This window comes from Eptatretus burgeri, chromosome 3 (assembly GCF_056783735.1).
Source record: "Eptatretus burgeri isolate ZD-2024b chromosome 3, Ebu_testis_v1, whole genome shotgun sequence".
Classification (NCBI taxonomy): domain Eukaryota; kingdom Metazoa; phylum Chordata; class Myxini; order Myxiniformes; family Myxinidae; genus Eptatretus; species Eptatretus burgeri.
This window is the reverse complement of record NC_140963.1, coordinates 46360195-46387241: the sequence shown is the minus strand read 5'-3', so window position 1 is coordinate 46387241 and position 27047 is coordinate 46360195. Positions and strand designations below refer to the sequence as shown.

The following is a 27047-nucleotide window of genomic DNA, read 5'->3' as shown; positions in this document are numbered from 1 at the left end:
TTTTCAGTCAGATTTGTCATCCAGAAAGATTTGCCTTTCAGAGAGGCAACTACCTTACCACAACATTGTGTGTAACAGGGGTAAGAAGATAGGATGGCATAATTCTGTACAAAAGGGAAAGCAAGCTTGTGTGGAACAGGCATTGCTAATATTAGGAGAGGTGGAAATGAAGGACCAGTCTTGACATGAGAGGGTAACTTGAAGTCCCTGCCGGTCGACTTTGGTGAACTACCAGATTCTCCAGCACTGAGGTGGTTCTCTGACAATAGCCAGAGAGATGTTGACTCTCAGCAGCAGATGATCAGATGAACCAATTGGAGCAGAAGAGGAACAGGAGACATTTGAAGGAAAATTCGTCATTACGAAGGCCAAAAGAGAGGATGTGTCATTGCGAGACAACTGGGTTAGAAAGTTCAATAATTGGGTGAGGCACATGAAGGCACATGAAGGCCAAAGGAGTCATAGAAGGCCTTTGCTGCAATGTCATGGCTAGTTGGACAGGTACCAATGCCCAGCCAATTGTCATGGTGACAGTTAAAATCACCACATATGAAGAAGAGAGGGCTGGGATGGGTGGTTATAAGATGGTCCATGTTGGCAGAGAGTGAGATGTACATAATCCTTCATGTTAGGATGGAATAGCACACAGACAAACAGGAGATGGTTGTGGAGGGGAAAGCACAGCCAAAGGTACTCCTGTGGGTTAGGAGGGGGAAAAGTAGTACACGGCAAACAGTGGGAAATGGACGGAGTTTTTGACATAAACTGCAACTCCACAACTGGAATCGGGTTAAGGCCTGCCCAACAGGAAAAGACAATACCCAGGAGAGACACTGAGGAATTGGTAACATCCTATGGGAGGAAGGATTCTGCTAGTATTTTTTTGTGTGTTGTTTTGCGTATTTTGTTCTCGTGATTTGTGTCATGGGCTGTAGGACTGTATTTATAAAGCTGTAGTTGTGTTCATAACAGTTTTAGTGGGTATTTGTGTTAGTTTATTGAAAGAAGAAGGGGGTGGTGACGGTGCAGCGGGAGCAGGCGGTGGTGACGGTGCAGCGGGAGCAGGCGGTGGTGACGGTGCAGCGGGAGCAGGCGGTGGTGACGGTGCAGCGGGAGCAGGCGGTGGTGACGGTGCAGCGGGAGCAGGCGGTGGTGACGGTGCAGCGGGAGCAGGCGGTGGTGACGGTGCAGCGGGAGCAGGCGGTGGTGACGGTGCAGCGGGAGCAGGCGGTGGTGACGGTGCAGCGGGAGCAGGCGGTGGTGACGGTGCAGCGGGAGCAGGCGGTGGTGACGGTGCAGCGGGAGCAGGCGGTGGTGACGGTGCAGCGGGAGCAGGCGGTGGTGACGGTGCAGCGGGAGCAGGCGGTGGTGACGGTGCAGCGGGAGCAGGCGGTGGTGACGGTGCAGCGGGAGCAGGCGGTGGTGACGGTGCAGCGGGAGCAGGCGGTGGTGACGGTGCAGCGGGAGCAGGCGGTGGTGACGGTGCAGCGGGAGCAGGCGGTGGTGACGGTGCAGCGGGAGCAGGCAGTGGTGACGGTGCAGCGGGAGCAGGCAGTGGTGAAGGTGCAGCAATAGAGATTGTAGAAATGAGTTATGGGAGACAGTTTATGTGGGTGATGAGATGATTAAATTATGTCGATTCTTCATTCTGCAGGAAGGATTGTTGTCAAATAATTCTGTGCAGTTTGGAATGAGCAGAAGTTAGGGACATTGAAGGAAGGGTAAATAACAATATCATATTGGGTCATTGAAGGAAGAAGTTGGTTGTGGTACACCGAGGATAAAACTGATTTAGGGAAAGTTTACTCAGAGGTTTTGCAAAATAGACAGGATATTGGAAAAGTGGCTGAAAGCAAAGTGTTGTGAGGTAATGTTTTCTGGGATTCTCTCATGATTAGGAGATGATATAGAAATTATGAGCAGAATGACAGATGTCAACCAATGACTGGAAGAATGGTGTAAGGAGAAGACCACTCGCCCAGGGTGACGGAGCACGGACCACTCGCCCAGGGTGATGGAGCACGGACCACTCGCCCAGGGTGAAGGAGCACGAACCACTCGCCCAGGGTGACGGATCACGGACCACTCGCCCAGGGTCACAGAGCACTCGCTCAGGGTGACGGAGCACGGACCACTCGCCCAGGGTGATGGAGCACGGACCACTCGCCCAGGATGACGGAGCACGGACCACTTGCCCAGGGTGACGGAGCACGGACCACTCGCTCAGGGTCACGGAGCACTGTCCACTCGCCCAGGGTCACGGACCACTCGCCCAGGGTGACGGAGCACGGACCACTCGCCCAGGATGACGGAGCACGGACCAATCGCTCAGGGTGACGGAGCACGGACCACTCGCCCAGGGTGACGGAGCATGGAGCACTCGCCCAGGGTGACGGAGCGCGGAGCACTCGCTCAGGGTGACGGAACATGAACAACTCGCTCTGAATGACATGGCATGGCAAGCGTCTGCAGAGAGTGAACAGTTCGCTCAGAAAGAGGAAGCGCGGTACTTCTGTTGACAATAGGCGCTTGGCAAGTGCCTCAAGCACTAATGCAAGCACTGCAATTAAATGGTTGATAAGGAACGGTTGGCCAGGCTGTCGCTGCATACCATAAAGGATACCTTTAACTTTAAAGCTCGTCTTCACCATGCACACAGCAGTTAGTAAAATAAAATGAATTCGTTCAAAACAATGACTATCCACAAAAGAGTTGCTGCTTAATGTAGTACAACCCTGGAAATATCGCAAAATACAATCGCCCATGAAATAAACATTGCAAAAAAATCCGCCATTTTGCCTGCTCGCCTGTGCACATGTGGCATGGCACATCGGTTCGGGGTCCACGCAAGCATTTTAACATTTTTGTGATATGTCCGTCTTTTTTTCTGGATTTGCTTTGATTCCCTGTGGGGCACCTCACGAAACCTCCGGAAATATAGACACAGATCTAGCAGAAGTTATAGATAGGCAGTCCCTCTGGGGGACAGGGCTGAGGTCTTGCAGTGAATGCATTAAATCATTCAGCTCAATGAAGCTGGTAAATTTTGTTACATTCCTAAATTTTTGTCCACTCAAAAAAATTCTACAAACCATAGAAAAATATAAGTTTAATGCTTTGGAAATTACACATTTTCTTGTGTATGTATGGAGGAGGGAACATAGAATTGCTTGCTTAAAGGAAATACGTATATCGGCTTAGTTATAAGACTCGTTATTTCTTTAAATTATCAGATTTCACAACAGATTTTGACAATTATTTCGTCCAGATGATATCCGATCCTCAAAACCGAAATTATATTTTTATGATATCCTTTAATTAGTCCATGAGAGTAGATCATGGAGAATCATGAATTCGCTCCAAGCTCCTAATTTGAAAACTACAGGACTTACAAAAGCGATGCAAACAGCGATTCGTAGCTGTGACGAACGGGCCTTCAATATGAGTGAGGAAAGTGAAAAATAAACTTTATCCTTAAGAAATCGTTGCGGTCTGCTCCATGTCAAGGTAAGGTTGAGCAGGCCAAAAACATGGTGGTTTCAGACCCCAGGGAGGTTACCCAGGAAATGCCTGAAGACCCCAGACAGTGAGGTGGCCGAGGATAGTGAACGATATAATTACATACCGTCTAATTGGAATCTCTCGCGATGAAGCCAAGTCTATGCGCCCATCACTTCGACATCGTCTACAACTCTGTGGTCTCTATGTCATCTTTCGCCTCATTTGTGGTCTTGCACCCTCTGCCCATTCCATGCTTTGTCCACCCCCCTCCCCTAGGTATCTTCAGAACGCACACGGTCCACCAGCAACCCCCTCCTTGTGAAACAACAAAATCCAGAACCACTGCTCACCTCCACTCATTTGTTCCTCTTTTTCTCCACCTGTGAAACAAACTTCCACACTCTCTTCAATCTCACTCTTCCTTCCAGGTTAGCTGTTCACCACCATCTCAAATCATCCACCGTCCAAATTCATAATCTTTTCTCCACCCGTTAAATCACCACCCACCCCTCCAAATATTTGCTTTTGTATCCCTATATCTTGTCCACCCCTTGCATTTCACCCTACCCTTCATCGTTACCCACAACCCTCGTTTGTTTGTCGCCGTGTGCTTTGTTTCCTCTGCCCTGCTGTTGGCATTTCCCCCTTCTCCTTCTGCTGTTTCTTTTGTTATGTTGCATCCTGATCTGTTCTGTGTCTTGCTATTCCATGAGCTTTGACTATGTGTATAAATAAATAAATAGAGGTGCATTAATACTGGAGGTACAGAGGCCTAAAATCAAAAAGCTACTCTTTCTGGTAAGTCTAAACATTATTTATTATTGTCATATCTTGAACACAGGTTATTTTGCATGCAATAAAAGTAAGCTACAGTAATATGTATTCTACCCCTGAGCCTTTATCAAGAAGCTCCAACAAATGAAATGTTTCAAAGGTTCCTGCTTCACAAAGCTTGGTGCCGACATTGACCCCTGATGTTACATTTGAGATGTACTATACATTTGTCATACGCTTGCAGTGTTTCATATGATAATATTCTCAGCCATAACCTGAACAGACATGTGATGAATCAAGCGATTTATATTCCATGAAAAAGAAGAGATTGAGGCTATTAATGTCTTTCAACTTCCATCACATTGCATAGCATAAGGCATCCTTAAAAATACATTCTGTACATGCCTTCAAAGAGGTGTGATTAATGGCCGAGGCACACCATGAACCGATTAAAGCAGGCCATCAATGATATCACACAAAGCTGAGCTAAAGAACACCAATGATTATCTCACCTGCACAAGGAACAGTACAAGGAATCTGCTCTGACAGGGTCACTGCCCTAGGATCATTGTCCCTCCTCGCACAATGCTTGTCCTCGACGATTCGACTTGCTTGTCCAACCACGCCATCAGACATCATGCAGCTCACGTTTCGCAGTCGCACACCTTCTCCGCACTGCACCTGTGAGGGCTATTCAACCGCATGCACCATTATTGGTTGACTTAGAGAGAACCCATTTCTTCTGCAAGGAACAGTGACCCATATAGTGTAATATGGACCAGACCACAGCTCATATAATTCATCACAGCATTTATAATATCGTTTAAATGAATTAATAAGTTAGTGCAGCACTCTTTGCATGAAGACCCATATAACTCTCATAAACAAAGCATCATTATTACTTTAAAAAATATGAAATTAATGACATTCTGTTACATGAAAAGACAATGATCACGAATTTTAGTCAAGTACTGTACTTTGCTTATGTTACTCTGCATCACTACTCATATTTGATATTTTAAAACAGTAATTTCATGGATTAGCAGATAGAACTTCACATCCATAGATACAAAACAGGCCAACTCGACATAGAAAATAGCTCCTCTCTAAATGGCTGTCGGCACCAAAAACTCTTCAATGAAAGCTTTTTCTTACCAGTACACAGAAGCCTGCAGAATACCATCAAATTTCAAGAGTTTAAAGCAGTGATCAGCACTTGTCTATTTATTCTCATGCTGTCATAATGGTTCTCAGAGCATGACAGTTTATGAGCACGTAGTTAATCTAAAATTAATTAAATGCCCATCTGCAAAAGCATTATGTTGAGCAAGCAAGCCTTTAGTCGGGTCAATGTATCGTACAATCTGAATCAACATACACACTTGAAGTGTGCGTTCATTCAATGTCTCAGTGGGCTTGTGGCCATAAGCTGTCTGCAAGGGAAGCAGTACTGGAATAAATAAGTTGGGAAGCTGCAGTAAGGCAAAATCAACGAGAAGTGCACTCTTCGACGTTGTGACCGCCAGATATGCCTTCACGCACATTATTACATCACTTTAATCGTTGTACTAAGGTTTTTTTTTTCAGTTTCCTCACTCATATCATTGAATGCCTGATCATCATACCTACGAATCACAGGATACATTGCAATGCTTATAAACACCCGGAGACGCTAGCGTTCGTGGTTTTATTTCATTAGGACACATGCCATAACCTCATGAATCTCTTTAAATTAAGCCAAATTACAAAATTTAAGTTTCAGACTTGAACTTAGCAACACTTCCGACTCCTAAAAAAGGGTTTATTTGTCCGATTCGGACATATTTGATATTTCAGGCATTACAGGAAGCTGTGTTCAATATGACGGTTCGGTAATTGCCAAATGCTTGCCAAGCGAGCCGTTCCTTATCAACCATTTTCTTGGCATGCTTAAGCCACTTGGCGAGTGCTCTACAATATTCACACTGTCACCGAATACTGCATGTCGATCAACTTGAACAATGTTCAAGAGCCACTCGCCTGCGCTGGCCTCATCTTGTTCTGCGATGTATCGTGCGATGGCTGGCTCGCTGAAAATGTGCAATTTCCCCTTTTTTCGATATTCTTTCATTATACGACCCATCACTTCAGCAAATATAAATACTAATAAAAAAAAATTGAAACATTTTGTTTGCATCACGGCAGGATAACCGAGGGGTAAACATGCGCCCTCCAAAGCTGTCTCGCCTGGATTCAAATCCCGATCCAGCTATAAACTGTCATCCCGGTGTTTCACAGGCAGGGTGATTCATCAATGTGTGTGGCATTAAACTGGACATCACATCTGCCAGAACCACCACCCCTCTCATCACTCTGCCACGCTCTCTCCCCCCTCCCATCTCTCTCTCTCTCTCTCTCTCTCTCTCTCTCTCTCTCTCTCTCTCTCTCTCTCTCTCTCTCTCTCTCTCTCTCTCTCTCTCTCTCTCTCTCTCTCTCTCTCTTTCTTTCTCTCTCTCACCACTATCCCTCTGAATCCCACCCCTGTCCCTCTCTCCCCCCTCGCCTCTCTGTCTCTCTCACCCCTCTCCCTCAACCCTCCCTTCCTGTTTTTGGAACTGTTAAGGACTGATGGTTTACTTTTGAATTTTCCAGATAGATAGCATGGGGTTTTCAATGCTCCCACCCAGTTATATTATATGGAATACAGCAATTAAAAAGAAAATGGTGCTGTTTGGGCGCGTTTTATCACCCCTACCTTTCCTTCCACTCACATCGCCTTCCCTTCCCCTCACATTGCCTTTCCCTCCCTTCTCCTCATGCTGCCTTCCCTTTGAGGGAGGAATTTAAGTACTATATATATATATATATATATATATATATATATATATATATATATATATATATATATATATATATATATATAAAAATACTGTTGCTCAGCATTTTCAAGTAGACAAGCATGGCACATACCAACATGGTGGGAGAGGGAAGCACACCATGAGATGCTTCACATGAAAGGTATTGTCAAAGGTGGGGGTTGGGGGAACTATTTTTGCGGTCACCCCATACGTTGGGGGGTGGAGATGGAGACGGGAGGAGGGGAGTTCTGGGCCACTTCTTTTGACCCCTCTATGGAAGCATCTAAGACCGAGGAATGATTTTGAAATAGGTTTTAATGCGGAAGAGGGAGGTGGAGTGCTTTTGCATTGCATCCATTCTCTTGCAAGTGCTTCAAGACGAGTACAAATAACCCGAAGAAGATAGGTATCTTGCCAACACACACACACACACACACACACACACACACACACACACACACACACACACACACACACACACACACACACACACACACACACACACACACACACACACACACATTAAAATTATTATTATTATTATTTTTTGTATATACCAAGTCAAGGCGCATGTAAGAGATAATACACAGAAACATATAACAAGGCAGGAGATGAGCGGTGGGACAGGAAAGCACAAAATAGTGGGGAACAAAGACAATAGGATACCTGTGAAAGGGAGAGGGATGGGGGTGGGGTACATGGGGTAAACAAGATGGTACTACAGGGACATTCAGGAAGGAAAGCAGGGAATTTGAAGGAGTTGGGTTTGGGGTGGATTGATGGGGTTAATAAAGATCAAGATTTTGGATGGGGGAAGATATGAGATGGTGGTGATTATCTGTTTTGAAGAACTGGGGGGAGGAGTGGGATTGAAGAGAGTGTGGGAGTTTGTTGCAGAGGTGAGAAAAAGAGGAATGAAAGAGTGAAGGTGAGCAGTGCTTTTTGATTTTGGCAGTTTCACGAAAAGAGGTTTTTTGGTGGAACTTGAGCACCCTGAGAAAATATAGGGGGGACATATCATATCACAGACAGGGTAAGGCTGGAGTGGAGACGGTAGAAGACAGAACGACCACGACCTAATATATTTCTGTATATTATTGATATATACAGTTTATACAGAATATCCAAGTGTGACCATCAGATACCATAAAATGAAGGAAACACTCTTGATTAGTGTATTTTGTTCCTGAGCTTTGCTTTCTGGGCAGCCACATGTTGGTGGAACCTTTAATGCATGAATATGGATCTTTCCAACTGCAGACATTTTTTTTTTGAAACCATAAAGATAAACAATCTTTCACTGACACACATTCAGAAAACAATACAAATAATAATAATAAAAAGTTAATTATCATGATTAAATAACTTTTATTCTCTTGAAATTTACGTTCCCTTGCTTGTGGGAACATATTTATCCCTGTTGTAGTTAAAAAAAAAAAATCTGTACCTGCAGGGTGCAGGCAGACCAATGTCCATAGTGCCAATGATAGCACGGTTGTACAGGACAGGGCCTCCTCTGCTGCAGTATCTCTGGGCAAGGCCGCCCATTAGCCCGATTGGACTTCAAGACCCGTCGATGTCGCACCATCATGCCTGCAGGAAGAATTGTCAATGGAGGTGAGGAATCAAATTTGAGCTAAACGACCAGGGTTGTGAGTGGATAGCCTTGCGCCTTCAGCCATTTGTCAGGCTGAGAGGTCAAGTGGTGTTGTCACGAGGCTTGTGTATTTGCTATATCATCAATCACAGCTTCTATGCCTGGCCATCAGTGGGATGAGCGCTTACTGGGATAGATCATCATTTGAGGCATTGCTTGATATGTGGAACTAGGGCAGAAGCTTTCACTGGAAGAAAAGTCTATTTGGAATCCACAGTAATGGCTTGCTTAGGTCAGAACTCAACCTGATGGTCAATCAACATTCTGTCAAGCCATAATCCAGTTTCATCAATCATGAGCACCAAAGCAGTTACTAGTTTAGGAACAATTCACCCAGCAAGAACAAGGCCTCATTGAGTTTTGTTCCTACAATTGACTGGTAACTCACTGTTGAGAGATCAGTCTTTGTATTTCCTTTGACAAATAACTAAGCCATGTTTGAGACAAATAACTATGTGAGAACAGAGTTCAAAACTGAGTTTGTTGCCACATTTGGTGTATTGATTACAAGCTCAAGCAATAACAATGATGTTGTGTACCTACTGTTGGCATAATGCAATGTGGAGAAAGAAAAACTCATAACTAATGACCAACGTGGGAACACGACAACCAGCATTCCACCTTCCTTTGTGTACTCTACGTCATACAGAGTTTGGCTATTGTGCCTTGGTTCAATGCTTACAGAGGCAAATCATTGTGATGGACGATGTTCAACCAAGCAGAGAGTGCAATTTCAAACGGTGATAAAACAGGCTGGCAACTACACCACATCCACACCGCCACCCTACACCATGTGAATTTGTAACTACTGTATTGGGTTTAAAAACCTCACCTAATTGGTGGGAACCAAGGCCAATTTGACATGTGGCCTGTTAAATTACTCAAGGTGGAAAGGCATCTTTCAGAAATGTATTGCAAAACAGTGTGCAAAAGACAAGTACAGGTGAAATGATGTTTGTATGCTGACTACTATAAATGAAGTGAAGGCAGCCATGCATGGTAACGCTGAATGGCAAAGCGCAGAAATAGTTACAATTCAGAAACAAGGGCATGGCAGTCATCCAGCTCAGCTTGTGGATTCATTTAGGCCTGATGGCAAAATGCAATTTTTCACTCCACTGATACAGAATGGAAATGGTTACATTCTCATATTTTCATATGTAAATTTACTTCACAATTCAAAGGAAGGTACAATAAAATGAAGATATGTAAATTTATTGGATGCTTCGCTTTAAAGTACAACTCCGTATTAATAAGGAGAGTGAAATGTTAAGTATTCCTTTACTCATTAAATATAATGCTCATGAAAAATAAGCTATCGCTAATACTTTACACTGCGAAGGTCAACTATTCAAAAGGATATGTGTGGTATTTGTAGAGGAATTCAAGCAAGCTTAAACCTACAAGTCCATGGTTTCAAAGTAATGTTTGAAAGCATTATACTTCATGTTTAGATAATGAAGAATGGTCATATAAAAGACAAAGTCCAAGTTTGTAAAAAACTTGTGCTCAACTAATGTTCTTGGTAGGTCTATCAATTATTGTCTTATAGAACCACTTAATGTATTTCACAGGAACAAATGCTACAACCTAATTGATAATAATTATTGTTTATTTTATTATTACTTGCGAAAATCGAAGATGTTTCAAATATATTGGTTGGTCTTGTGCGTTATTCAGTCTATCCATCTGTTTGTATGTCAATTGCGTACAGGTCAAAATTTCAAACTGATCTTCACAAAACTTCACCATACGGTAGAGTTCGTGATATGCATGAAGCCTATTGTTTTTGAGGTCAAAAGAAATAGGCCAAAGGTCAACAGAATTTATCGAATTCCTAAAATCCTCAATTTTCATCCGATTGACTAGAAATTTTAACAGGATTTTCAAATCAGGCCACTGAATTCAAACACCAATTATTTTTGAGGTCACCATAGGCCAAAAAGTCGACGTAGGCCAAATTTCAAAAATCCTCAATTTTTACCCGATTTATTTGAAATTTGAAGAGGAGTTGCATATTTGTTCATTGAATTCAACCACCAATTGTTTTTGAGCTCAACATAGACCAACAGATCAACATAGCCCAAAGGTTAACAACTTAGGTGAAATTTATAAAATCCTCAATTTTCATCTCATCGACTTGAACTTTGAAGAGGGTTTGCATATCAGGTCACTGAATTCAATGAACAAGTATTTTTAAAGTCAACATAGGCCATAAGGTCAACATAGGCCAAATTTCAAAAATCCTCAATTTTTACCCGATTTATTTGAAATTTGAAGAGGAGTTGCATATTTGGTCATTGAATTCAACCACCAATTATTTTTAAGGTCAAATTTGTTTAATGGATTTCACAAGTTTCATGCTATGCACAACATCTTTCTTGTTTATTTATTAATAATGCGAATTATTTGTTAAATCACAAAGTTATGATCTTGTGAATGAGTTGAAGCATTTATTCGGGCTATTAATGCTGGGCTCAAACTCAGGTTCAGACATGGAGTGTCCAGACTATCACCCCAGAGGTCTGGATGTCCTTTAAAATGGAATAATTATTACTCACGTTTATTCGCAAAATATTTCCTCTTCCTCCCATGAAATTTTTCCCAATCACAAACATACAAACATAAATCCTGTACTGGTACATATCTCCATTGAATAATTGATTGATTTAGTTTTAATGGCCCAATCATTCCAAATCGAGAGCTGAATATTTTCTATGAACATGCAGTGTTGGAAAAAATTATGGAATCACATGAGGGATACACATACAGGAGTAATGAAAAATAAGTAATTATAATGGTGAATGTATTGCGACATACCTCACTGCTCTCAGTTAACTCCGAGAGTCAGAGGCATCTATAAAAATTCCGAGGCATCTATAAAAATACCAAGGACACCATCTACAACACTCACCTCTGGCCTGATATTTGTGCCCAGGGTCGGTTTACCATCCCTGCAAGATGATTGAAACAGATAGGGAACCGTACCGGCAGCTGCGCAACGGATGTTAATTGGCCGAGCGAACCAGCATCATGTGCCATACCTTATCGTCTATCAGAGAACAATCAACCCTGGGTCAATGTCCCTCAGGCATGCTTTGTCATGATCAAAGCAAGACAGGACAAGTCAGACAGTTTCAAGCTTGAATTGGCAATAGCAGGCAAGCAAGTATTTACAATAGCAGGCAAGCAAGTATTTACAATGGCAAGCAAGCAAGTATTTACAACATGCAAAACATTCCCATTACCTCTACGTGACATACCCGCCCGAGGAATTCTTAGACAATCGCTTAGCACTTTAACTAGTAGATCCAGACACCCAAAGAAATGAGCGAGTGAGGAGGGGGGGGGGGTAAGAAGAGGTAGAGGTGAGAAAGTAGTTGGGGTTGGTCTTGTGGCTCCCGACACACCTGCCCAATGGTCTGGCCTGATGGTCCTTGGATTCACCTCCTCTTCCACTCTGCTTGCACTCCCTCAGTGTCCAATGGTATGGGTGACTGCATGAGACGGTGCTCCGCTTGCGGTCCCGGGGTTTGAGCACCTGACAGTACGGATGGCTGCACACGTTGGTATGTGGCAGTTCGTGATGGGAGAATGGCTGGCAGCGAAGTGATGAGCCGTGATTTAGCCGGGCAACGAGGTGAGGAAATCAGGTTGAAGCTAAGATGCGTCAGGGCTTGAGGTTAAAAGGTGTGTAGGTGTGTGCAGATGAGAGAGATGTGAAACATAATGAAAAGGTGCTGAAGGAGCGAGTGATGTGAAGTGAAAACGAGCGAGGTGAAGTGATGCGAAGAAAAATGAGCGAGATGAAGCGATGCGAACAAAAAGAAAGAAAGAAAGAAAGAGAAAGACAGAATGAGGTGACAGAATGAGCGATAAATAACAACCCGAACAAGAAAGAGAATAAAGCGAACCACACACACTCGGTTAATCAAACGACATACACCCATGCTGGTAAAGCGACTACACAGTGGGATGTTGAAGCTATGCACAGCGCCGTCCATGCACACATCCTCCACGAATGAAGAGCAAACCAATGTCTGTGCGATGTCGGATATTTAATGCCCTTTTTCGCCCCACCCCCTCCCTGCCTGCTGCTCTGCCTGGTAACAGCTCACCATTAGCTGACCCACGAAGATTTCGGGAAGTCCTACGTGCCTGTCACATTGAGATGCTTCTTCGCTTCCTGCTGCTTGGGCGTGAACTCACACCAAGGTCTCTCGTAGCCAATGTGGGTGTGGCGTGTGAGAAATGGCTCAAGTCCAGAATGTAAAGAGGAAAGGACATGTACTTAAACCAACTCGCAGTCACAACACATGTCTATCCACATAAACACAGCCTATTCTTAAGAGCTAAACAGAACACTATGACACATACAGTAACTAGCTTAATCCTATATGTTGGTGCTTCATTCTCCCCAGGGTCTCACAAACTGTCAGAGTATTATTCATCCAATAGATTGTGGTAGAAAATACAAGACAAGGTGAATCGGTTGGACAATGCACAAGTATTTTGACTTTGCTTTAGATTACACATTCCATCTTGCTTTCATGCTGTCTTACAATTTGTCAATGTACGGTTGTTCAATATTGTACAGAAATTGCCGTATTACTCGTGACCATCCATCGACGTTGCATGATGGCTATTTGACCTTGACGGGCTCTATGTGGGTGCAAACAGCGGCAAAACTGTTCTTCATGAAGGCCAAGCCTTGGTTGTGCATTATTTTGGCCTTTTTACTATCGTGATATTGTGAGGTTGTTTCACCACAATGTCTGTATGTTCAGGGTCCTTATCTAACCTGAAGATGAATTCCTGTCCGATGAATCATGTTTCTGAGAGAATGGCGTCATGGACCAGAATCTGTCCATACTTGCCAGTGGTCACTGCACAGTGATGTATGTAAATTATTGGCGCAATGACTTAGACACAGCACGAAACTATTGATACTCCAACATCATGTCATTGTCAATGTTGTTTATTGACTGTGAATGAAATCAGCAGGGTGTTGAAAGAGGTATGCTATCCACCTTGGGAAGGTAAGGAGAACCTGAAGTTTCGGGTGTGAACCCTTCGTCAGAGCAATGTGAATGACTATAAATTGCCAAAAAACAAACTCTCATTTATGGTTACTGAACAAATTGAACTTGGATTCATCTGTAAAGTTGGTGGCAGTTTAGCATTTCACCGATAGCTCATGATATTCAGACCGAACCCAAGTTCAAATCCCATAGACGACAGTAATTTGTACATTTGTCGACGAACATACAAATACTTCACATTAAATTATTGTACAATTAAGTCTAACAATATCTGTATCCTCCATGTGATTTATAGGAGCCTTAAACCAATTAAAATATATAAATAAAGCTGTGCAGTTACTTCCAGTATGGCAGTGCAGTGGGGTGACGGTGAGATGACAGAATGGCCGAGAGTTATACACACTTGCCTCTAAGCTGTCGAGCCTGGGTTTGAATCCTGACCTCGCTATAAACTCTCATTCCGAAGTTTCACAGGCAGGGTGATTGATCAGGGTGTGTGCCGTCCCTCCAATGGATGTTAAAAGGGCGTACCATCTACAAGCATTTGTGGTATACCATCTACAAGATACCATGGTATCCTTCTCACCATTTGAATGTAGACCAGGCGAAGTAGAGCAAAGGGCACTGCCCAGGTGTGCCCAGGTTCACTTACCTGTGCCGTTTGCCAAGGGATAAAAGTACTAGACTAGGACTGAGCATCAGCATAGCGATGGTCTCACTTTAGGTGTAGGCTGTATAGTGGGGGCAGATAACAGCAATTTTTGAGAAGAATCGTGCAAATGATGATACAAGCATCAAATTTGGCACATTTTTTCTCCAGGGGATTCCAATCAAATCTGCCTGATTGGCCATTTGAAAATCGAAATTTTGAAAAATTTGAAAAAAAAAAAAAACTTCAAAAAAGTCAAGATCATGAATCAATGTTGGATGCTGGCTGAGATTGGTGAATGTTTCAGAAACATCATCAAAGATGTGCCAAGTCTGCCATGCAGTTTTCTTGCCTTTACCGCGGAAGGCAGACACGACGTCACATCCAGTGAACGCATGGAAGTATGGGATCCCTCCAGCTTTCTCAGGCCCTATTGAAGAAACTACCTCATGGACTGGAATCCATTGCGCCTTGGCTCCTTGGCCAAAGGCAATCCACATGTTCTCAAGACCTAGTTCCTGTAAGGATGGCAGTACAGATATTGCTATGACTAGTACGTCCATGTCATTAGCCTTAATGATAATGGACTTGCTACCATCCGTCGTTGCATCCCTGGCGTGTACAAATATTGGAGTGTCAGCTTCTTCATAACAACAGGGAGACACAGCCTCCAGTGACTCCCTTGTGTTGCTAATGGCATCTTCTCCTTTTGTGACAATGACTGTGCTTGCCGTCTGTGCTTCACACATCTTTTCCGCAAGGAAGTGAAACAGCTCAGTCTTGTTGCTGTCATCTCAAAGAAAGCTTCTCCAGTTACTTGGGGTCTTACTGGTTCCTGTCACTCTTCTTCTGATTCCTTGCCCCCTTTTCAACCTTGCCTCGGACTTCAGACTTGACTTCAGACTTGACTTCTTGTACACATCAAACACAACGTCCACCCTCTCGTACCTGGCACCATAGGATTCCACCTTTGGGATGATGTCTTCTTTAGCATAGTCATCAAATATCATTGAAGTGCGTGGAGGTAGGGCATTGATAAGTGCTGAGCCATTAATGATGACTGCATCTCCCCTTGGTTCTCGACTTGGGATCTTCACTTGCGCTACAAGAATTTCAGCCAGCTGTGACTTCAAATTTTTTTGTTAGTTTTTTTTTTTTCAAAATTTTTCAAAATTTGGATTTTCAAAATGGCCAATCAGGCAAATTTGATCAGAAAGCCCTGCAGAACAGAAATGTCAAATTTGATGCTTGTATCGTAATTTGCACGATTTTTCTACTATCTACTACACTAGTATGCACAAGGACTGAGTCATGTTGCCGAGAGAAAGCGACTTCATGGTAGCTGGCCATTGCGCAAACATGGTTAAACCACTGGTTTGTACCATTAAAACAGACTGAGCGCACCATGAGGAGTGGAAATGGCACAGGTTTTGTGGTGTGAAAATTCAAAAAGGCCCATGGCATGCTCAATCAACAGCATCTTCAATGCAGGCCAGGTAAGCCTGCTTGAGACCTATCCAATAGAGTATCTTCAACACTTTTCAGTGCAACTAACGATGCTTTTAGCATGATTTGGCACAACAGCAGGTGACTAGGTGAATGTCAGAAGACACAAACCCTCATTAGCACAAACATTGAGAGCTGCCCATGTGGCAGAGCAAGGCACATGTGTTCCCATGTGTGATTGAAAGTGTATGTGAGTGACCATGGAGATGAGTGTCTGTGGTGTACACTGGTCTCGGGCCCAAGCACCGGAGAGCACAACCCGTGCATTTCAATAAGACCAATTGTCCTTCTTAAAGACGACCTGCTGTCGTGGCCTACTGAAGCAAAAACGCCAAGGTGCCAACATTGCACACAAATAAAGACCAACATACACGAGTGAGGTGTGAGAGAGAGAGAGTGTGTGTGTGTGTGTGTGTGTGTGTGTGTGTGTGTGTGTGTGTGTGTGTGTGTGTGTGTGTGTGTGTGTGTGTGTGTGTGTGTGTGTGTATGTGTGCCTGTGCATCTTCTTGGGTCGGCCTGTCAGTGGCAGTCGGACCGAGTGTGAGCAGTGTGTTTCAGGCTCATGGCACTGGAGGATAAAGACCGAGATCAACTGGTGTGTGTTTGCATCGCCAATCTAGCTTGTCTGCGTGAATCACCATTCTATTGTAGAGTGCCCCTGCAGGGATAATTTGCTTCGTCAGGGGTGCCAGGTCTTGACTGTGGACTGTTGATGAGTACGTTGACTGCTCAAGAGGTGCTGAGTCCCCTCAGTATACATTGTTCACTTTTTTCCTACACATTAACCTTCAGACCTTCGCATATTCCCCCCCCCCCATACCATTAAAGATTCTGTGCCAACTGAGAGGCAAATAAACGAAGTTTGCTGAGTTGTGTTGTGGTACACATTTCACCAGCATTTCCGAATCCACAACTTGTAATCTTTCATAAGTCTTACAAATGCACGTTTTAAACTTTACCACTTCTCTACAAATTTTTGAGCAGATATACATCAATTGAAACCACTTCTTGGTTGAGAGTATCTCATTGATCTCAAGGTAGCATTTGTACCTGTAATTACAGCAATATATATGGTGTGATCTATACTCTACCATCATTCTTCACAATAATGCACCCTGAGGAACTTATCACTTTTTGGTTGTTACCTTCGCAAACTTTGTTGCGAAGGTTATGTTTTGATTGCTGTGTATTTATTTATTTTGCGCGAATTTGAAGCTACATTACTCACTATTTCAATGAAATCACACGTTTTTGCTTCAGAATTATGATGAGAACAAAAAGTTGAGTCAGGTCAGGTCAGGTATGGGAGCATGTGCCAGAACAGCGCGTCGCTGCGTCCACTTTCCGCCGGTACTCCAGGGGCCTCCGTCTGGCCATCCCCCAGGCAGATGCCAGGCCCATCCCCATCTCCTTGAGATGATGGTCAACCTGCTGCAACCATGAGGCACGTGGTCGGCCCACTGGCCTCCTCCACTCATGAGACTCCCTCGCTGAGAGAATCTGGTGAGCAGGATCAGCGTCAGGAAAGCGAGCCACATGTCCATACAGCCGCAGCTGACGCTCACGGACTATGCAGGTAACAAATCTCATCCGAGTCTCTCTCAGCAACCGCTCGTTGGACACAAAATCCGACCAGCAATAGCCAAGGATTCTCCGAAGAGACCTGGTACCAAAGGAATTAAGTGTCCGTCTCAGATCCTTGGTCAAAGTCCAAGTCTCGCACCCATAGAGCAAGACTGGAAGTACCAAGGACCTGAAGACTCGGACTTTCGTCCTCCCGCACAGGTACCGGCAGCGCCACACCCCATGATCCAGTGAATCCATGACTCCCCAGGCCCGACCCAGACGTCTTCATTGACCTCCGGCTCACAACCTGCGGAGACATGAATATCACTGCCAAGGTAAGTGAATCTATCCACGACCTCAACATCCTCACCACAAACAGACACAGACAGGACAGCAGCATCCAAGATGTCACCGAAAGCCTGGATCTTTGTTTTGACCCAAGAAATCCGTAATCCCAACGGCTCCGACTCCTCATTCAGCACCTCGAGGGCCCCCAAGAGGATGTCTAAAGTCTCCGCAAAGATGACTGCATCATCTGCAAAATCAAGGTCCGAGATCTTGACATTGCCAAACGATGCACCGCAACTTGATCTCTCCGACATCCTCCCAAAAATCCAGTCCATACAAGTGCTGAAAAGTGTGGGGGCAAGTACACATCCCTGACGAACTCCAGTAACAACTGGAAATAAGTCAGAGGCGGGACCACCACACTTCACAGCACTCTCAGTACCAGAGTAGAGTTCAGACATCAGATCGATCAGTTTCGGTGGCACCCCACGAAGAACAAGAATCCTCCAGAGGACATCCCTATTCACTGAATCGAACGCTTTACAGAGATCAACATAGGCTGCAAGCAGCCCCTGCCGAAACTCTCGTCTGCGTTCAGTGAGGACACGAAGAGCAAGGATACGGTCAATCGTTGACCTCTTTGGTGTAAAGCCTGACTGCTCTGGACGCTGGTGCTCAAGCAGATGGTGGCGAACCCTATCAAGAATTATCCGAGCAAAGACCTTGCCCGGCACTGAGAGCAGCGTCACCCCTCGGTAGTTGTTGCAGTCTTGGCGATCACCCTTCCCTTTCCAGAGAGGGACAACAAGGCCCCTCTTCCAGTCAGTTGGGATGATGCCTGTGTTCCAGGCAGAGCACAAAACTGCATGCAACGACGCGAGTGCAGCATTTCCACCAGCCTTGAGAAGTTCAGCATGGATGCCACAGATCCCTGGAGCTTTGCCCCGTTTCAACTGGTTCACCGCAGCCCGTGTTTCCACAAGCGATGGTGGACCACAGTTGATTCGAGGGTCAGCAACAGGGATTGTAACACCCTTGACGTCCAACTCGACAGCTGGGGGATCAGCCTGGTACAACCGCTCAAAGTAACCGGCCCAGTGAGCCTTCACTTCAGACTCCTCTGTCAAGAGCCTACCACTCTCTGCTCGAACTGCAGTGCTCCGAGGGATGGGCTTGGATGAACGTAATGCGCGAATTCCCCTGTAAGCGGGACGAGAATCACCTGTCCACAGGTGATGCTCTACCTCCTCACAGATTCCTCGCACATAGGCCTCCTTGTCCACCCTCAGTGCACGTACAGTTTTACGCCTCAGCTCCCTGAACAGCTCAGCTCTGCCATTCAGCCTGGCCCTGCGACTCTGGTCAATGGTATCCAGTGTCCCTTGAGAGACAAAATTCTTCTTTGCCCTGCGGTGAACTCCAAGGCATCCACCGGCAACATCAAGGACGGTGGTCTTGAAGGTGCTCCACAACTCTTCAGGACCCCCCAAAGCACCCAGACCCCCCAAGTGTCCACTCAGCCTGTTCGCAAACTCCTCAGCTACTCTCTCATCCCTGAGCTTGGCAACATCCAGCCTAGGCTGGGATGGTACCATTCTCCAGGATTTAAGGTGCAGCTTTAGAGTTGCTACAACAAGCCTGTGGTCAGTATTGAGGAACTGAGCACTCCGGTAGACCCTGCAGTTCTGGATCATCCTCCAACGACCGTCAATGAGGACATGGTCAATCTCCTTTGCCACACCGCCAGCGTTGGAATACCAAGTCCAGCGATGAGCTTGCGGGCGCTGAAACCATGAACCAGCCACCCTAAGTCCATGACTTCTTGCAAAGTCAAGGAACTTAGTGCTATTCTGGTTCATAGTTCCTGACCCATGGGGACCAACACACACCTCATAACCATCCCTATCAGTTCCAGTCGATGCATTGAAATCCCCAAGACTAGAAGTGTATCTCGTCTGGGGCACTGATCAACCACAGACTCGAGTGTGGCGTAGAATGCATCCTTCACGGTAAGATCACTCGCCTCAGTCGGAGCATAAATAGAGACCAGGGAAATGACACCTAAGGAGTGACGAATCCTTAATCTCATAATACGCTCGTTGACCGGTGTTACCTCAATTATCATTGGGGTCAGCTTATTGGACACAGCTACAGCAACTCCTTGGGTATGGTAACCATCAGAGCGACCAGACCAATAGTAGGTGTAACCACCCACCATTATCTCGCCGCAATCCGGTCTCCGAACCTCAGAGAGAGCTGCAATCCCGATGTCCAAACGCTTGAGCTCAGATGATAACAGAGACAGGTGATCATCCTCTCTTAGGGATAGGACATTCCAGGCACCCACCCGAAGGGACCGCCTCAGGTTAACCCAAGGAGACCGCCGTCTGGTGGACGACACCTCAGCACCACTCCCACACACTCTCCCGCAATCTGACCCAGGGATGTTACCCCGTGGCTTCCCTCCTATCAAAGACTGGGGGTCCCGAAGGCTTTCCCCCAATCCCATCATCCGGTGAGCTGCCCTGCGAAGGGAAGCTGCACAGGAGGTACTCCCACGGAGTGGGTTTTCAGATTTTTTTGCGTTTTTGCGTTTTGCGGAATGAAGCGTTTTACGGTGGCTGGAGTGCAAATCCTGCCACCAACCTCCAAATAAGAAGTAACCCAACTGCAGGAGGACGTCCGCAGACACAGTTGGGCACTAGATATGGATGGCCGTTGGCTCACAAGGAGCTCCTCCGCCCTTTGACAGGTTTTGTTTTTAATCCTGCTGGGTGTCCATATCCAAACACCCTCCTCACCAGAAAACCTGGTGGGGGAGACGGTTTAGTCGCCGACAACCCGACCATGGAACAGGTTAGTACAGGTTTACATGGTACCTGTAGCAGGTCACAGATCGAACCTGACCTGACAAAGTCAGACAGACAGACCTGAGTCAGACAATGCTTTTGTTTCGTTTAAAAAGCTTGTTTATTTGTGAATGTGTGTTTGTTTGTTTGTTATTTGCATAACTCCAAAAGTATTGAACTGAATCGCAGCAAATTTGGTGGGATGATTGGTTATTATCCGAGGACCATTTGATTAGATTTTGGGAGCGATCGGGTCAAAGGTCAAGGTCATGAAAAGGTCAAAATCGTCTTTTTACCATAGCGCGGTCAATTTGTATCCAATTTGCATACAACTAATGCCAAAATGTTCAGAATTCAATGCCCCATCTTGTGATATGTGACATGACACAATGGCGTAATAACCCTTATTAGCGGGTGGGAGTCAAAGGTCAGGGGGGGTCACGACATTGCAAAATGTGCGGTTTTAGTCATAACACGGTCAATTCTTATACGATTTGCATGAAACCAACACCAAAATGTTGACGGTTCTGTTCCCCACACTCTAATACCAATTACAAAATTAAGAGTACAAAGGTCAAGGTCGAGGTCATGAAAAGGTCAAAATCGTCATTTTGCCATCGTGCGTGTGGTCGATTTTTATCCAATTTGCATGCAACCAATGCCAAAATGTTGTGAATTCAATGCCCAATCTTGTGATATACGATATGACACAATGACGTCATTACCTTTGTTAGCGGTTTGGGTCAAAGGTCAGGGGGGTCAACGACCTTTATTATCATAACGCGGTCAATTCTTATACAATTTGCATGTAAGTAGATTCAAAATGTTTAGAATTCAATTCCCTATCCTGTGATTTGTAATATTTGATTTCTTATAATGTGACCAGTTGTCATCAGATTGATTTGACAGCGACACCCAAAAAGCTCAGGGAGTTCATACAGAAATTGTACAATGTACGTGAATCAGTGTCAAACAGCAGGAAATTTAATGTTTTTAAGCCATCATAACACATATGAGATGGCAGATGTGGTATGGGATTAAATACCCTCACAATCAACTGTTTCTGGGGGGGGGGGAAATGTAGCGTTGGTGAAGGTATGCGCTCTACTGAGTGCCCATTCTAGTTTCACTCTTTTACCTCGACCACTTCTGTGTATACATCAAACAACCTTCCCCGCCAATCACCCTCATCTCTTCTCAACCTCCTTTTCCTTCTTTTCCCACCCCCCTCCCACCCCCCCCCCGTCATACCTTCCCTTCCCTCCTTTCTGTCTTTCAAACATCCCTGTCTAAATTTTCTTTTTCTCATTTTAATCCAACCCAGGTAATGTATAGATGCTTCCATATATAATATACATCATGGTTACCATGTTTTAGATTGCAAAATTTCACATGAATACAGTTGTTTCATCGAAAAAGATAGATTATAGTAAATAATATTAGCTAACTAGCTGTAAGAGTGATTTTTGGAATAGTTGTTCTCGGTATGAGTATGCCTATGGTACCAGTAGTGTGATAATGAAAAGACATTGCCACTTGGACCAAAGGCTCAGCCTGTATTATTTCTTAAAATATGAAACCGGTCATTGCTGAGTTTAAAGTTTTTGTAATGGGACAATCTTACAGAGCATGTGTCACGGAATGGGACACTTTTGAGTGTTCATTTGTATTCAATTGCTCACAATTTTCCTGTTGGAGTAATAATGCTATCAGATGCAATTATGTGGAATTTCAAGGCGACGACAGGTTGTCGGATGTTTTCCAGAAATACGGCACTTGCACGACATACTGTGGAAATGGGAACATTTCAATAATTGAATTGATAATTTCAGTGACTATATGGTTACCAGTGATTGCATAATGAGGTGATGTGAATGATAGGCTTGTGAGGAATATAGCTTGGACAGGCAATACTCTGAAGGGGAGAGTGAGCTCTCAACATCCAGTGAATGTAATGTGAACTTTTCAGAGGACAAGGAAAAGGGATAAATAAATTTATATTTATATACATACATACATACATACATACATATACATGTGTATTGTCACGTCCAGGTGTTAACACCGACGCTGGACGGATGAGCCAAACTGGGGGTTTACTTCCTCAGACGACGTTCCGAATTATGGCGGACAACATGCGCATGGGTCGTGAGGAGAGACACAAACCCTTCCAGCTTTTAAACCCAACAAGTTTATTTCCCGAACCACAATAATCAAAAGAACCAGGGATAATTTAATCACGATGGAGGAGACGACGGCTGGTTGGGATAGGGAATAAAAGGGGACACAAAATCGATAATAAATAATTATGTAAAGCTAAGTGCCACACTGTGGACTCAGGCAAAGACGGGAAGGGGGCAAAACTGGGGGACTGAGTTCTGGAGCAGCGGGGATGAGCAGGTGATGAGGGACGAGGAGCAGGACGATGAGGTGAGCAGACGTTGGGGAGACGAACAGGTGGTGATGGCACACGACAGGCTCCAGGTAGCAGGGCAGGTACAATGAAAGGGCAGAAGCAGCCAAACAGGCACAGGCAGGCAGAAGCAGTCAGGCAGGAAGAACTCCTTAAAACTCTCCTCTTCTTCTTCAGAGGTCGACGGTTCTCATGCTTTTACTTTTTTCTCCAAAATAGATGCACCCCTCTCACACATGCCCACCAGCCCTTTTGCTCCCGTTGTCTTCGCCTCAGGCTTCCCAACTCTCTCTCCAACTCTTTCACCAACTCTCTCGGTCGTTCTTTTTAGACCAACTCTCCTTCCTCCCATCATCTTCGCCTCAGACTTCCCAACTGCTGATTTGGCTCCTCCCTCTTCTCTCCCTTGGCAACGCTCTGCTCCTTTGGGAGGCATCCATGACTCTGCCCCCTCCCCCTTCTGGGGGCAGCAGTCCGCCCCTCCCAAGCAATCCATTGCTCCACCCCTTGGGAGGCATTCATAATTCCGCCCCCACCTCTTTCGTGCCAAATCTCCCGGGTTCCCAGTGGAGGTTTACATAGAGGTTTTACACAATTTCCTATCCCATAATTCCTAACTACTTATTACCACGCATCACCCTCTGTGTGGCATACATGCAAAGAAGACAATTCTGAAGCTGCCGTTCCCCAAATTATCCAGCAAGATGGATATCTACTCGCATACGGACCATGCTACTTTATATATTCATATCTGCTATATGGTGATATCTAACCCCGAGCCGATACACCAGAAAAAAATCACAGAACCGTCAGAAAGCATCCGCAAATGAAAATATAAATAAATGAAAAAAAGAAAGAACAAGTCTGGAGACGGTGATGGTTCACGAGCAATGTACACGGTTCGCCTTTTTATTTTTTGACCTTCGAGGGGACGCCACGGGCAAACTGGCGGGAATCGGGAAAAACGTGAATGATGAAAGTTGCAATACTCGAAGAGCACTACTTGCATACGAACTTTCATTCGAAACAGTTGAAAACCCTAGGAGCTCGATGCCCAGTTTATTGATTTTTTTTGACATTTTCTAAGTTCGTGCGTGACCGTGTGACCTTGACACGAAAATGAAAAATTGAGCTCCGTGGGGCTATGCAGGTGCCATTTGGCTAACCAAATACCAAAACCCCTGCCAGATTCGACAAACCCCCTCAGAGAAGATGTAACTTGAAATCGGCTACCCCCTAAAAACACGTTTTTTTGGGCACAGCACACCCATTCTCAAGAAAACACAACTAGATCATGATATAAACCTCCCACCCAAATTTTATCAGGATCGGATCAAAACCCACAGAGCTATGCTCGGGACAGACAGACAGACAGACAGACAGACAGACAGACAGACAGACGCACATAACAAATATAGTGGTCACTCTGGCTGGCGCTTGTGAACCAAAAATTAAATGCAGGTGAGCAACCCGGGAGAATGGTGAAGTACGGTTCGTATGTGTAACAAATGCACGTCTGTACCGTTGAAACAAAACGTCCCACAAGGTAAAGCAAATAGGGCCACATTTGTCCATGTGGTGTTGTAAAATAAAGCTTCATGCTGCCAAACATCATATGTTCCAGTCTCCTTGAATATTTTGATGAAAATAACTCCACCCAGTCATTTTTGATGGGCTTTTATACCAGTGGTTTATATTTTGCTCGCTTTCCTAAAACATGGCCTTCGTGATATCTAGTTGAAATGAACTTTGTTAAAGTGAGATTAATTTGTCTTGTCCATCATTCGTGTGACCCACAGACAATGACAATATCACTGCCTGATGAGAGGATGGTAATAGGCTCATTTAAAGTTTCCTTGCTTCATTCAAATTGCACCCACTACCTTTTCACATTGGTGCACCGCTACGACAATAAGCATTTCACACAGAATTGAACAACACAATATTCCATTATCACTTATTGAGAACAATGTATTGCAAAACGAAAAAGAATGATAAAATGAAGGGAATAACGAAGAATAAACAGTGATGACCTCAAAGTGCAATCATACAGAGATATACTTAGAATGAGGGAGCCACATGTATGAAAGTGGCTGCTTAATGCTAAAGGGGCTTCATGGATCCAAGAACCACATCACCATCAATATCAAAACCAAAAGAAAATTATACCAGTAGTCGGTGGAGAGAGCGAGAAAAAGATTATCACTTCATTACTTATGTTATTGTACTTAATTTAATGTCCATTGCTATTATAATAGATAATACCCATATTTCATACAACTAAGAATAGTAAAAACGAAATTAGATACGAATTGCCCTGGTATCATAAAATAAGTCCAGCAGGACAGGATGGTGCTGATCGGCAGCGCACATATCTTTGTTGAGTTATCTAGTCTTGGTTTGATTGCTGACCTGACTATAAACTCACTGAATGGTGTTTCACAGGCAGGGTGACATATCAACGTGTGCGCCGTCCCTCGGATGGATGTTAAATGTCCTTCCCATCTGTTAGCATTAGTTGGTGAACGTTAAAGATGCCACGGTGTTCTTCGTGAAGAGTGGCCACAATCCATCGCCGGCACCGTAAGCGCGTTACCAATTCCTGCTTTATCCTATTAAGGACAACTGCATTAGTGGCACAGGCATGCTCCCAGCGATGATGCAACCAGTTGCCACATAATGCACACGATGAAAGAATCATAAAATAAGGTCGAGGTGAATACAATTTCAAATGAATCTCTTTGTTCATTTGGCACCTTCTTAATATTGTACACGTCTTGAGTTTTATTTGATTACCTTCTTACCCTTTTGTAGCACAGAGCTTGCAATAGAAGAGCTGCTTTTAATTTCAGAGATCACTCCCGGATAAAGCAACCAGTGATAAATATTACATACCATCCCGAAACAAAAACAAACAAAAACGAAATAAACAAAAGTTTGCTTTCATAAGCTGTGTGTTGGAAAACACGACGAATGTAAAATCAAAACCTTACTACGGGACTCGAAACACGTCAGGTAAAGCTTTGAAGCATGTATAGATAGCATTTTGGGCGACCACTCGTGGTTGAAGAAGAAAAAGCATTTTTGGAGTTTCAAAAAAGTTTTTACTTTGTCATGATGATAGGTGTCCAATAGACATTTTGTTTTTTGAACAAATTCATTGTTGTTTTTTTGTGGTTGAAATACATGCCGTTTTTAAATTACCTGATTTATGCCATTAATGTAAAATGATTTGTTTCAGGGATTCGACCAAGGGCGAGTCAGTGCAGATTTCTATGGTAGAGTGACAGATGTGCACCAGTGGTTGGAGGGGTGGTGTAGGATGGAGGGGTTTGAGTTTGTGAATATGTGGGGATCCCTGATGGTCATAGTGAGTGTATGCGATCAGGTGGCAGGGTGCTTAATCGTGGTGAGATTCATGGCGATTAGTGAAAAAGAATTTAGGACTTTTTTCAGAATCGAGACAGGATGTGGTTTGCAGGGTTGGCACAACAGGTGATGGTTAATGGAAGAGAAAGTTTGAAGGTGTTGTACACGAATGCCAGGAGCTTGAATGGAAAGATGGAAGAGCTGGAAGCTCGGATGGATCAAGTCAGGTCAGGTATGGAAGCATGCGCCGGCTGGAGCAGTGCGTCGCTGCGTCCACTTTCTGCCGGTACTCCTGGGGCCTCCATCTGGCCATCCCCAAGCAAATGCCTGGTCCATCTCCATCTCCTTGAGATGATAGGAAGGATGGCAAACAGAATGACATAATTGCTGTAAGTGAGACATGGTTTATAGGTGTAAATTGAAAAGAGGAGGAGGTGTGGTAATCTGGGTGAAATTAGGTAAGTATTGTAACAGGAGAATTGATGGGCGATGAGGGTGAGATGGCAGCCGTTGTAAATACTTCTTTTGATTCTACTTCTACATGGGAACAGTCAGGGGGGACTTCCAATAGCTGAGAGTATCGATATCAGGGGTGA

At 44.5% G+C, this 27047-nt stretch overlaps 1 protein-coding gene across 2 annotated transcripts in view; it reads right to left on the bottom strand.

Annotated features, from left to right (window-relative positions):
• Positions 1 to 27047, bottom strand: part of LOC147029799 (thrombospondin type-1 domain-containing protein 7A-like) — a 251933-nt gene that overhangs the window by 136294 nt on the left and 88592 nt on the right. For both annotated transcript variants that reach the window (XM_085873134.1, XM_085873133.1), the window contains exons 6-7: positions 8560 to 8705; positions 4788 to 4965 (exon numbers count right to left, since the gene is read on the bottom strand). In XM_085873134.1, coding sequence (XP_085729260.1) covers positions 4788 to 4965; positions 8560 to 8705 — 324 coding nt within the window. The remainder of the gene's footprint in view (positions 1 to 4787; positions 4966 to 8559; positions 8706 to 27047) is intronic.